Below are 13,689 nucleotides of genomic sequence, written 5' to 3'. Positions count from 1 at the left end.
CCTGGACTCTGAGCTGGATACAATGACTAAATGAGACATGGAGGTTGTCTCCAGCAGGGTGAAGGTAGGAGTACTCTATATACGGGAAGAATGATAAACAGAGGTAATTCTGTGGCTAGAAGAGTAAATATGGCAGACTGTTAGTTGTCCCCAAATAACCATTGTAGTCTTCTGCCATAATAGTAGAATTTGGGCTAGGCATTTCCCAGACCTTCTCATAACTTGATATAACCACATGACTAAGTTCCAGCCAATGTGATATGTACAACAGTGGTGTGTACAATTTTCAGCCTACACGAGAGCAGTATGCCCTCCCTTTGCTCCTTTCCTCCTTCCCAATAGGAATACAGACATGAGAGTGGAGGCTGAAGCTATCCTGGTTCATAAAATGGAAGCTACTTATTAAGAATGGCAGTTCAAGAAGATAGAAGGAACTTGAGTCCATGGTCATTGTAGTTTAAGATACCACACCAGTCTTATCACCTACCTAGATTTTTGTATCTGTTACAGCAACAGAACCAAGAACCCAATTACTATATAAAGTTTCTTTATCTTTTTCCCAACTCCTTTCTGGTGACCCTTTGATCTTGAACACCAGTTAACTGAAAAGCAACTGATTTCTGTTAAGGTATTACCTGGCAACTGTGTAATAAGTTTTCTCTCCCAAAAGACAGACAGACAAACAAACAAACAAAACCCACAACCCACCCATTATGAGGAAGAGAACTGTGAGCTGGTGACTATCCTATTACAGGTATGCCCTTTTGTTCAACACAAAAAATAGCTCCAAAAGATTGATGCTCCTTGCCTAGAACCTATGCAAGGTTTTATTTTTTTATTTTATTGGAGTATAATTGCTTTACAATGATGTGTTAGTTTCTGTTGTACAATGAAGTGAATAAGCTATATGTATACCTATATCCCCTCCCTCTTGGACTTCCCTCCCAGCCCCCCATCCCACCCATCTAGGTCATCACAGAGCACCAAGCTGAGCTCCCTGTGCTGTACAGCAGGTTCCCATCAGCTATCTATTTTACACATGGTAGTGTATTTATGTCAAACCCAATCTCCCAATTCCTTTCACCCTCCCCTTCCCCCACTGTGTCCACATGTCTACCTAAGCTAACTTTTCACATGAATAAGGTAAAAAAATTTTTTTACAGGTAAAGGGAAGAGGGAAGGAAGGGGGTCCATGCTAAAAGAGCAGCCAACAAGAAACACTTATCTAGAGGTCTTCAGCTCTATCCTTCTTCTAAGTGCTGCAAATAAAAAAAGCTAGGATGGGAGAAGTGCACGGAAATGACCAAAGCAGTACTAATGGCCAGATCCTCTCCCTATTGAGCCCACAACCTACTGTCACCAAAATACTCTAAATCCTGTTCTTCTATCTTTGGGATTCCCATAAACTGAACACCATCCCAATCTTCTCTAGTGGTTGCAATTACCAATATAAGAAACACTGATCTAGTGCCATGAAAGTTCTTAAAGCAACTTACGACGATGAATCATTTTCTTTAGGGTAATCTTCATTCAGCTCTGAGCCAGATGATAGCATTCTTTTCCTCTTTTCAGTCCTACAGAGAACAGAGAAAAAACGTTATTTTTAAAAAGTTGTAATTCATACTATTAAAAAGTATAAACCAACATACTCAAGAACAAGAACTGTGACTACTGCTATCTAATTCTCTACACCACATTTAAATTAATATACTGTGTATCTGCAAGCTCTATACGTGTCACTAACATAAATCACAAGACAAATACTAATTATCTCCAAAAAACACACTTCACACTTTCTTCTTCTAACTGGAAAAATCTCCCTTCTTTTTCTCAAATTACTGGTCTTTCTAAAAGGCCTGAAAAACATTTATAAACAGGTAGAGCTAATGACTAAGAAAGAAAAAAAGTCTTTCATACCTATTTTCTAATAACCCTGATCTAAGAGGTGTGGATGTAGATGTCAAAGAGGGAACTGTCCGGGTAGCAGTTACTCCACTTCCTGCTGCGGCCTTAATCGATCCTCTACCTGGATTACCAAGAACTTTTCGAAATGGAATATCATCTTTAGTTTCCAAACTTCCTCTTTTTGAAGAGACCTATAAGAATAAAGTTTAACACAGCCAGTTCTTCAAATTAATTGGCATACTTTTAGACCGGTGATCCTCATATAGGGAACTTTTAAAAAATACCCACAACTGGAGACCCAACTACAGAGATTCTAGCCTATCTGGTATGGGGGTGAGGCCCATTCATCAGCACTTTTTTTAAAGCACTCTAGGTGATTCTAATTTACGGTCAGTGTCAGAAATTAAGCTTGACGCATATTTTCCTATAGTATTCTTGTAAACTTACAAATTTCACAGCATTCCTGGAAGCAGAAAGGAATTTGCTTCGAATTACTGATTAAAAAAAAAAGGACTCACATACACAAGACAAGGTTCTAGTGACCAGCATGAAAACACATCTTTAGGGAAAAAAATCCAATTTTGATAATTTAAAGTGACATAAATGTGAGAAAAAGGAGCAATAACGACATTTGGTTGCCACAATTTAAATGCCAAGTCATATGTACAGCATATGACTTTTGAGGGGGTTCTAGTTTGGAGAAATGAAACAAATATATATAACAATGGGGAGACTGAAAGTGAAATAGAGCCTACTGGCAGAAGATGAATCAAAGAATCTACCCCCAAAACACATGAAAAACATTCAGAGTTAATGCACACTTTACACATATTAGTTGGGAAACAGTGCTTTTGACCAGCATTCTGCCAGTTAAGTTTTATAACTCTACATTAAGAGCTATGTGATTATCTCTATGGAAAATATTGCCAATTACTTTCTACAGAATTACAATCTTAGAAGAAGAAAGAAAAAATCTCTGAGGTCATCTGGATGAACGATTTAAAAGTTAAATTTATTTTCAAAGGGGTAAATCATTCTCAAGATTCAAAAAAAATAAAAATACTATTATAAAAGCCATATACTGAGAAGTCTCATTATCACCCCAATGCCATTCACCCAGTTCTTCCACTTCCCATCCTCCTACACCTTATAAGTATTCTATTGTTTTTTTATGCAAATGAAAATCAATTTTATTCTTGTTATACAAACAGTAGCATACTATATGCATACTGTTTTGCATATTTTGCAACCTTTTTTGACCATGACCCCATAGCGAGAAATATTTTACATCACAACATATTACACATACACATAAATAAAACCAGAAGTTTCAGAAACCAATACTTTTCCTTACTATGTATAATACCTTCTCTATTGTTTTCTCCTCTATTCCTTTTTTATTTAATGCTAGTCACAATCCACAAAATTGATTTTATAATCTCACTAATGGGAATCATTATTTGTGAAAGTATATTTGCTTCTGCTAGATATGTTAACACTTATAGTTTAAATATTCTAACACGTTAAATTTCTACCTGTAAATGGATCAATCTCCAAGTAATTATGAGTGAAAAACCCAGACAAAAAAAGTTATACACTGATCCCCTTTATATAAAACTCTAGAAAATGCAAAGTAATCTAGAGTGACACAGAGCAATTCACTTGTGGCTTAGGGATAGGGGCCAGACAGGGAGCTGGAGAGAAGGATTACAAAGGGGGATGAAGAAGCTTTTAAGGGTTATAGCTATGTTCACTAGGTTATGGTGATGATTTTGCGGGTACGTACATAAGTCAAAAATGTATCAAATTGCACACTTTAAATATGTGCAATTTACTGCATATCAATCATATCTCAATTAAAATGTAAAAAAAAACAAAAAAACCCCAACTTGTAAAAGGAAATTAACAAAAACGAAATCTTATTCGTTGATTGCTTAGTCCAGTAAATGGTTTAAGTAATCAATCTATCTGCACAGCCAAACAGAATTCATGCTTTTACTTACAGGGGAGCTTCAAAGTTTCTTTTCACACCTGGTTTACCTTTGTTAAGACAAATTAAAAGAGACACAGGACTGCTAAGCTGCAATAGTGCACAGTAAGTCTCATGGCTGGCTGAATATTTATGAAAGAAAAACTGTTTAAAAACCAAACAGGGGCTTCCCTGGTGGTGCAGTGGTTGAAAGTCCACCTGCCGATGCAGGGGACACAGGTTCGTGCCCCGGTCTGGGAAGATCCCACATGCCGCGGAGCGGCTAGGCCCGTGAGCCATGGCAGCTGAGCCTGCGCGTCCGGAGCCTGTGCTCCGCAACAGGAGAAGCCACAACAGTGAGAGGCCCATGTACCGCAAAAAAAAAAAAAAAAAGCAAACAGAAGACCCAACAAAACAGTCTGGTATCATATAGTATAAAGGCAAAGTTCATAATGTAGAACAGACCCAAAAAGCATCAAAGAAATAATAGCAGCAAACATTTATGGGGTTGTTAGTATATGGTATCACGGGCTAAGCACTTTTACAACATGCATTATCTCATAACAACCCTTAAAATATTATTGCTGTCTTAATTTTACAGATGGGTACTAAGGCTCAGGGTACTTAAGGAACTTCTCCAATGACCTACAGCTAGTAAGTGGCAGCACCAAGTCTCAAACCCACATCTAACTTCAAAGCTATGTTCTTAAAAATTACACTGTGGTAAATTTCAGATATGTGGAAAGTACCCTTGAGATAATGCAAGAATTACTAGACATTACAGTCTAAATTCTACTTCCTGCAACTACTTTATAGAATGTCTATCTAAGATTATCTTTTTTTTAAAAAAAGCTAAAACGATTCAAATAAACATACCTGATTGTCTGAGTAAGAGAGCTGCCTGTTGGTTTCCTTCTGTGAGGTCCTGCTGCCCAGAATAGCTCCAAAACTACCAGAACCCTGAGAAGGTTTCATGGCTGGTGGGGGAAAAAAAAAAATCTCAAATCACTTACTTTAATAAAGAGATTTGTCATTATTATTATTTAATCTTGAGGAAACAGAAACAGGAAAAATAAAAAAAATCAAAGTGCTTATCTGACAGAAAGTAATTCTGATATATACAGTAACTAAAATTTAGAACTAGGATCAAGCAAAAAATTAAATAACAATGCAAAAATCTGGAAACATGTATTGATAATAGAAGGGTAAGTTTTTAAATGCAAAAAGTAAATGCTAGAAATTCTCCTATATAAATATTTGGTAATTAACACTATAGAAAAGTTAGTCACTGTGTATCTATGGCATGAACATGGACACTGGATGCTAAGGACATGTGTCAGAACCAGTGACTGATATACTTCCAGTAATGTATACGCCAAAACATTCTCTGTAAGTTCAGCAGACTAAATGGCTTCTATTCTAAAGAAATCAATGCTAGTTTAAAGAACATGCAAAGTAATGTATAAATATGAATTTTTATATACTTTAAAAAGTATTTTGGGCTTCCCTGGTGGCGCAGTGGTTGAGAGTCCGCCTGCTGATGCAGGGGACACGGGTTCGTGCCCTGGTCTGGGAAGATCCCACATGCCGCAGTGCGGCTGGGCCCGTGAGCCATGGCCGCTGAGCCTGCGCGTCCGGAGCCTGTGCTCCGCAACGGGAGAGGCCACAACAGTGAGAGGCCCGCGTACCGCAAAAAAAAAAAAAAAAAAAAAAAAAAAGTATTTTAAGGGAATTCCCTGGCAGTCCAGTGGTTAGGACTCTGTGCTTCCACTGCTGGGGGCTGGGGTTCAATCTCTGGTCGGGGAACTAAGATCCCACAAGCTGTGGCGTGGCCCTTCCCCCCCCAAAAAAGTATTTTATATTTTAATTTCATTAATTTCTCACTGATGATCATTTGAAATGTTTTAATTTAAAAACATTGCAAATAATGCCGAACATCCTTTTACATATCTTCTTGCATATCTTCTTTACATATCTTGCATATCTTCTTTACATATCTTCTTGGAACAACTTTCATAGGATAAAACTCTTTAGAAAAAGAATGTTGGTGTAAAGGATGTACAATTTTAAACTAAATTGATACTATCACTATTCCTCAAAAAAGAAAAATCTCGGGACTTCCCTGGTGGCACTGTGGTTGGGAATCCACCTGCCAATGCGGGGGGAAATGGGCTCGAGCCCTGGTCTGGGAAGATCCCACATACTGCAGAGTAGCTGAGCCCATGTGCCACAACTACTGAGTCTGCGCTCTAGAGCCTACGAGCCACAACTATTGAGCCCGAGTGCCAGAACTGCTGAAGCCTGTGCACCTGGAGCCCATGCTCCGCAAAGGGAGAGGCCACCGCAATGAGAAGCCTGCGCGCAGCAACTGAGAGTGGCCCCTGCTCACCGTTACTAGGGGGAGCCTGCGCACACCAACAAAGACCCAAGGCAGCCAAAAATAAATAAATAAATGTATTAAAAAAAAAAAATCTCTAAGCTCCTACCAAGTATATGAGAGTATCTTGCCTCCCCTCACACTACTGCCAATGTGACAGTAAGAATCTGAATTTAATTACTGGTGAAGTTAAGAATTTTTTCGTGTTTATGGGCCACCTGTTTTTCTTCCTGAATTTCCTATATGTCCACTTCTCTACTGAATTGTCTTTTTTCTTACTGATTTGGAAAGTCAGTATTTATATATTAGCAATATTAACTCTGTCACTGTGGCTAAAGTTTTCATTTTTTCTTTTTTCCTTGTCACAGAGATCACTTAAATTTTTTACACAGTCCAAGTTATTAATCTTTTCCTGTATTTATTTATTTTAAAATTTTATTTATTTATTTTTATTTTTGGCTGCGTTGGGTCTTCATTGTTGTGTGCGGGCTTCCCTCTAGTGGCAAGCGGGGGCTACTCTTGGTTGCGGTGCACAGGCTTCTCATTGCAGTGGCTTCTCTTGTTGCGGAGCAAGGGTTCTAGGTGCGCGGGCTTGAGTAGTTGTGGCATGTGGGCTCTAGAGCGCAGGCTCACTAGTTGTGGCGCACGGGCTTAGTTGCTCCGCGGCATATGGGATCTTCCTGGACCAGGGCTCGAACCCCTGTCCCCTGCATTGGCAGGCGGATTCTCAACCACTGCACCACCAGGGAAGCCCTCTTTTCCTTTATTGATTCTGGTTTTATGTCATACTCAGGAAGGTTTTTTCCATCCATATATTATGTTAAAATCCATTCTACCCTTCTAATAATACTTGTATCACCTTTTTTTTTACATTCAAATCTTTGATCAATGTAAAATCTATTTAGATGAAGGAGTAAGATAAGGATCCAGTTTTATTATCTTCTTAAATGGTTAGCTGGTTGTCCTATTTATAGACAACAATGTTCATCTAATACTAGTCTTTTTCCCATTCATTTCAAACACCATATATTATACTTCAAATGTTTCATACTTTTCCAAGTATTTTTATATTCATTAGCTTACTCTAGTCTGTAAAGTACATATTATCACTTTTGGGCACCTAAGGCAACTTAAACCTAAAGATTAAAACAACTTGCCTAAGAGTACAGTCCACAGCTAGCCACTCTAAAAGCAGTAATGACTTACTGAGTGCCTATCATGTGCCAGTCATGCTTTACATTAATGAGCTCTAATTTTTTATTAAGCACTGAAATTAAGGTGATAAAACATTCATTTTAGAGATGAGGAAACTGAAACTCAGTTATTAAGGGAGCTGCCCAAAACCACACAGGAAATAACAAGTAGAGCTAGGATTCAAACCCAAACCTGTTTAGGTCCAAAGCTCATGTTTTTCCATTATGCCATGTTGTTCAGACTCAAACTTGGGCCCCAGTCTACTGTGCTTTCCACTCTAATGCGTTTATTTATTTATTTATTTTTAAAATTAATTAATTTTTAAATTTTTGGCTACATTGGGTCTTCGTTGCTGTGCCCGGGCTTTCTCTAGTTGTGGCGAGCAGGGACTACTCTTCACTGTGGTGCGCGGGCTTCTCATCGCAGTGGCTTCTCTCGTTGTGGAGCATGGGCTCTAGGTGCGTGGGCTTCAGTAGTTGTGGCGCGCGGGCTCTAGAGCTCAGGCTCAGTACTTGTGTCGCAAAGGCTTAGTTGCTCCGCGGCATGTAGGATCTTCCCGGACCAGGGATAGATCCTGTGTACCCTGCACTGGCAGGCGGATTCGTAACCACTGCACCACCAGGGAAGTCCCCTCTAATGCATTTAGAGACATGCTTTCCTTACACACATCAATTCTTAAAACAGTGATTCAATTAATATGATGGAATAAAACAAATATAGAAATACAGACATAATCCCTGATATATTCTAAACTTTCAAACGGTACTCAATTCCCTGATTCTAAAATTCAATATTTAGAAGACTGACATAGTTCAGATTTGGTAACATGAACACATAATGAATAGAAACCAAATGGCAAACAACCATAAAAAATTTTTTAAACAAGAAAATAGTGTATGAAATAGAGGTATTAATTAAATCCAAGCAAGGCAGCATTGCTACATCTTCATTTTTAAAATGTTTTTAATGTGTTATATTTAACTTAAAAAACTCAAAAGTTTGTCAACTATAAAATATCAGTAATAACACACTACTGATGATGATAGAGCTGGAGACTAACAATAATAGTGGAAAACTCATTTTAAGCAACAGATTATTCCTCATTTTAAGCAACAGATTATTCCTAAAAATTATTCCAGATTATTCCTAAAAATTATTCCAGATGCCTATAAATATATATTTTTTAAAAATCAAAACATTTTAAATGAAAGGGGTTGGAGGAGGTAGGGGAATCTTATCATACTGTGTGATTTTTCTATAGTACCTTCTGTTTTCATAGCAAGAATAAAACCTCAGAATAAGTTTCATATAAAAAAGTAAGTATATAAGATTTATGTAACAAGGTAAGTTTTCCCAATTGTAATTTAAATCCTACTGCTTTTCTAGACACACGCTTTCGTGGAATCTTTAGGGTGTTCTACATATAAGATCATGTCATCTGAGAACAAAGATAAATTTACTTCTTCCTTTCCAATTTTATTTCTTTTTCTTGCCTAAGTGCCCTGGCTAGGACTTCCAGTACTATGTTGAATAGAATGGGTAAGAGAGGGTATCCTTTCCTGTTCCTGATCTCAGCAGAAAACCTTTCAGTTTTCCATCATCAAGCTATCTGCTGTTCATATAAGGCATTTATTATGTTGAGGTAAGGTAGTTTCCTTTAATTCCTACTTTGTTGTGTGTTTCTATCATGAAAGAATGTTAAATTTTATCAAACACTTTTTCTGCATCAAGATGATCGTATGGTTTTTGTCCTCCATTCTGCTAATTTGAATAATCACATTGATAGATTTTTTTCATATCTTGAACTATTCTTGTATTTCAGAAATAAATCCCGCTTGGTCATGGTGTATAATTCTTTTAATGTGCTGTTGAATTAGGTCTACTAGTATTCTGTTGAAAATTTTTGCATCAATATTCATGAGGAATACTGGTCTACTACCTAGTAATATTTTTATAACTGCTAATGTCAGACCCTGGGAGGATTAGTGCTCACCTGCATTAAGTCTGTTTTGATGAACTGCATCTAGAAACAACCTCATTTCCTCTGCATCCTTACTTGGTACTTTATCAATAGACAAGAAGCTGTTATCTTGTAGAGTTAACATTAGGCGGCTTTGTTTTGCTCCACTGGGTCGAAGCACCACATTTTTAATGTTATGACTTAGCTGATCAACACAAAAGGAAAAGTATCATTAAAAACGAATTATAATGAAGCAGAAAAAGTTGTATAATGAATACTAAACTTTATACTTTCTAAGTTACACATTTCTTACTTTTTCCCATATTAATTTAGTTGTGTTTTTTTTCCCCCCAACCAAAAAGAGTTTCCATTTTTGACACATTTAAATCAAAGATTTCACTTCTAGGAGAGGCAAACACATACTATTAAAATTTTACACAGTAATCCTAACACTCTTGATTTTTTTGGTAGGAAACTGCATATTTTCAAGTATAGTTATAAAGTTATAAAAACTAATAAGTTAATTTACAGAGCCTTGATGGTTATACCATCACCAGTTTAGTAAGCCATATTGGATTAGAGGCTTTTTCTTTTTTTTTTTTTTTTAAACAAAAGCTTATAAAATATCTAGCAAGTGGTTTAAGCAGCTGCAATATAAAAGGATATACTAATCCAAACTGTAATCCTCAAAAGAATTCCACTTCTCAAAACATCAACATAAACCTTTACCAGCATTAGAACATTCTTTTTTTCTTTTTTAACTGTCTAAGCAAGGTTCATTTAACTTTCAATCACAAAGATCATAAGTACCCTGGAACTCCCTTAGCTTACTTCTACCACTCCCCAGAACTGGTTCAATAACTTGTCTTATACTCTTCCAGACTCTGGATATGTGCTATTAAGTGATAACTTTTGTTTTCTCTTGGTTGAAATTTTTCCAAGACTAAACTAATAAATCTTGCACTTTTTTAATATAAATAATTCCTGCCAACCAGGCATCCTTATTCTCTAACACTCCCCCTCAGCAGGCATATTACAGAGGTTTCTAAAGCTGCCTTTTGCTGAAGAGATAGCCTCTGAACAGCATAAAGAAAGAAGTAATAGCTTTTCACAATTTTTTTTAATTAGGGAGAACTGACCTTTGACAATTTTTAGATAAGAATGAAAAATGAGTATTACCAGCCTTAATTTATTTATTTCAAACTTAAATGACATTTTTTAAGCTTCAAAGTTGGTCTTAAATTCATGTCCTTGAGTAGAAATTCTATCATAAAACACAATAGCTAGTTTCAGATGCTTTAACTCCAAAATATTTAAATCAGCAGTTTACCGTGCAAAAAGGAAAAGAGACTGCATAAAACCATTATTTCAGTCAATATGAGAATAATCTTGAACTTTATCATTTCAACAACTGAAAAATCCTAGCTAGTCATACAATTTTAGTTACTACCCATATGGTGAGGCCTCTCAGCCTTTTCTCTAAGTCCAGATCTCTGCCGGAGCTCCAGTTTTCTTTACCAAATGCCTAGTAGATACCACTATCTGAATGCCTGACACCTCAGAAAACTCATCTCTCCCAATCCTCATGCCCCAATTCTTCCCCTCTGTCCCCTATCAAAGAGAAGATGAAAGGGACTGCCATCCACTCAAACCTAGGAATCTCCCCAGACTCTTTTCTCTCTCACCCCACAAATCTAATAAATTAAATCTTGAAATCTCTTCAAATCTACCCTTTCCTCCACTTGCTTCTCCCACTGTCTTTTCCTTCGCTCAGGACTTTCATTTCTCATCTAAACTCTCACAATAACCTCTTACACGTCCTTATTCTCCCACTAGCTCTTGAAACAAAGTCATCCGCCTAGCTGTCAAATAAATTTAAACTTAAGATTCTTGGCTCCTTAGTATCTAAGTTCCCGTTAGTATGACAAACAAGATGTTTCAAGATCTGGTTCCTATCTAGCTCTTCAGCCTCTACTTCTGCCATTCACTCCCTACTGTGCATTTATTTTAAAATAATTTTCTGGTTCCCTGAGTGTTGATTCACACTAGCATGTTTGTCCATTATAGAAATCACCTCCACCTTACCTCCACTGTGTCTGGCAAATTCCTATCTATCCTCTAAATCCTCAGAGCACAAAACACTTCCTTCTTTGTGTTACCTCAGTATCTCTGAGATAATTTTACAGCTGAGAATGTACCTGGTTACTCTTAAGCTTGAGAAGAAAAGTGTCTCATTCAGCTCTGTATTCTTAGCCCTTAGCACAGTACCCACCACGGTAATCTGTAGGTGGTTGACAAATGAATGCTGAATGCAAATTCATCTAGAACTGAGATGAAGGTGTAATCACAGGTAGATTCCTCATGCTTCTAAAGATCTATGTTTGTTTAAGTATTTAAATATTTACTCAGTGCTAATTTGGGATGAGGACTGAAAGACTGAACCTCTATTTGAAAAAAATCTTTCTTTAATTGAGATGGGCAATTAGTAGATATATACACTATCGTTTCTATTACCCATGTCACCACCTCCAATCTATTTAAGAATATCTTTGATACATAAAATCATAATCAATGTATTTCCATAGTTTAAAAGCAAAGATAAATAGAAATTTTACTTCAGCTCTGGTTCTCAAGCATAAAGTTTTATAAATTGTTCTTCAAAAGAGTACTTTAGAATGAATATTATACTTTTATATAATCTAATTAACAAATATAGCATTTTTAAGTGCAGAAAAATGTAAGTAAGACATTAAATTCAACTCTTATCAACACAAGTAGTTCTTGGCTGCACAAGACAGAAGTGAAAACAACATAACTATCTTTTGCAGTGAAAAAATAATGAGATCCTTCAAAAGTTAACAGTTAGAAGAAAACAGCTGTAAGGATGACCTTGAATAATCATCCTTGAACGGTCTATACCATAACCTTTGGCAGGATTATTTATGAAGAAGTAATTAAGAAGACACTAATGAGTCTTATTAAAAGCTAACACTAAAAAAAAAAAACGAAACTGAGTTATTTGTAGTGAGGTGGATGGACCTAGAGTCTGTCATACAGAGTGAAAGTAAGTCAGAAAGAGAAAAACAAATACCGTATGCTAACACATATATATGGAATCTTAAAAAAAAAAAAATGGTACTGATGAACCTAGCTGCAGGGCAGGAATAAAGACGCAGACATAGTAAATGGACTTGAGGACACAGGGTGGGAGGGTGAAGCTGGGGTGAAGTGAGAGTAAGCATCAACATGTATACACTACCGAATGTAAAATAGTTAGCTGGTGGGAAGCAGCAGCATAGCACAGGGAGATCGGCTCGGTGCTTTGCGATGACCTAGAAGGGTGGGATAGGGAGGATGGGAGGGAGGCTCAAGAGGGAGGGCATATGGGGACATGTGTATGCATATGGCTGATTCGCTTTGTTGTGCAACAGAAACTAACACAGTATTGTGAAGCAATTATACTCCAATAGAGATCTATTTAAAAAAATAAAAATAAACTCAATATTGCAAGGATACAACAGTCAGGGAAATTTTTTCTTGACCCAGCTGGTCCAGAACATAATCATCAGTGAGGCTTTTTGCAGTCAAATACTGTGGTTGTAAATGTGGATTTTTTCCTCACATAAGAATATTATCTAATCCTTTATAAGATGTTATCAAGTGTATTGTCTCACTATTATTTTGTGTTAGTCAGTTACCTGGGTTAATTACATACTACACAAAATTCACTTCTTTATAGCTGCCTTCCATTTTACTACTTAATGGTATACACCATCTCATCTTACAGCAGTATTAGGAATTCATTTGCTAGCTCTTTCTCTCTAATCCAACTTCTGCACAGTGGAATGGTGCTTAGGACCCTCACCAGAAGATGTGCAGCAGCAAAGTTGAGTTTTGTTTTTGTTGGTATAGTCAGTTAGCTAGTTTATCAATGTTTATTGAGGGCCCACTATACACCCACCACTGTGCTACGTTCTGGAACTAACCAGAAAGATAAAACCTAGACCTTCAAGGTATTCATCTTCTAGGCCAGACATGGAACAGAAGTCATACTGAGCCAGGGCTCTCTTAGGTGGCCGACACTTAACTGACTAATCTGTGGTCTCCATTCCCTCTGCAAATGTAAAGACAAGGTCCACAACATGCTACGTGATCACAGCCAGTAGTGGCTACTCTAGCAGGCCTGCACCCTGCCACTCTCACCAGTGGAGTTGTCTGCTCACCAAAAGCCAATCTGTTTGTTCCCAAAGCTGTTTATGCTAGTTCTTCCTATCATTGTAATTA

At 37.1% G+C, this 13,689-nt stretch overlaps 1 protein-coding gene across 11 annotated transcripts in view; it reads right to left on the bottom strand.

Moving 5' to 3' along the window:
* The window catches only part of USP37 (ubiquitin specific peptidase 37), a 90,530-nt gene that overhangs the window by 67,346 nt on the left and 9,495 nt on the right, over positions 1-13,689 (bottom strand). For all 11 annotated transcript variants that reach the window (XM_073807263.1, XM_073807257.1, XM_073807266.1 and 8 more), the window contains 4 exons: positions 9,439-9,610; positions 4,751-4,851; positions 1,918-2,096; positions 1,497-1,574 (listed from right to left, as the gene is read on the bottom strand). In XM_073807263.1, the coding sequence (XP_073663364.1) occupies positions 1,497-1,574; positions 1,918-2,096; positions 4,751-4,851; positions 9,439-9,610 (530 nt within the window). The remainder of the gene's footprint in view (positions 1-1,496; positions 1,575-1,917; positions 2,097-4,750; positions 4,852-9,438; positions 9,611-13,689) is intronic.

This window comes from Tursiops truncatus, chromosome 7, assembly GCF_011762595.2.
Source record: "Tursiops truncatus isolate mTurTru1 chromosome 7, mTurTru1.mat.Y, whole genome shotgun sequence".
NCBI lineage: Eukaryota > Metazoa > Chordata > Mammalia > Artiodactyla > Delphinidae > Tursiops > Tursiops truncatus.
The sequence above is the reverse complement of the archived record's forward strand: the minus strand, read 5'-3'. Positions and strand labels throughout refer to the sequence as shown.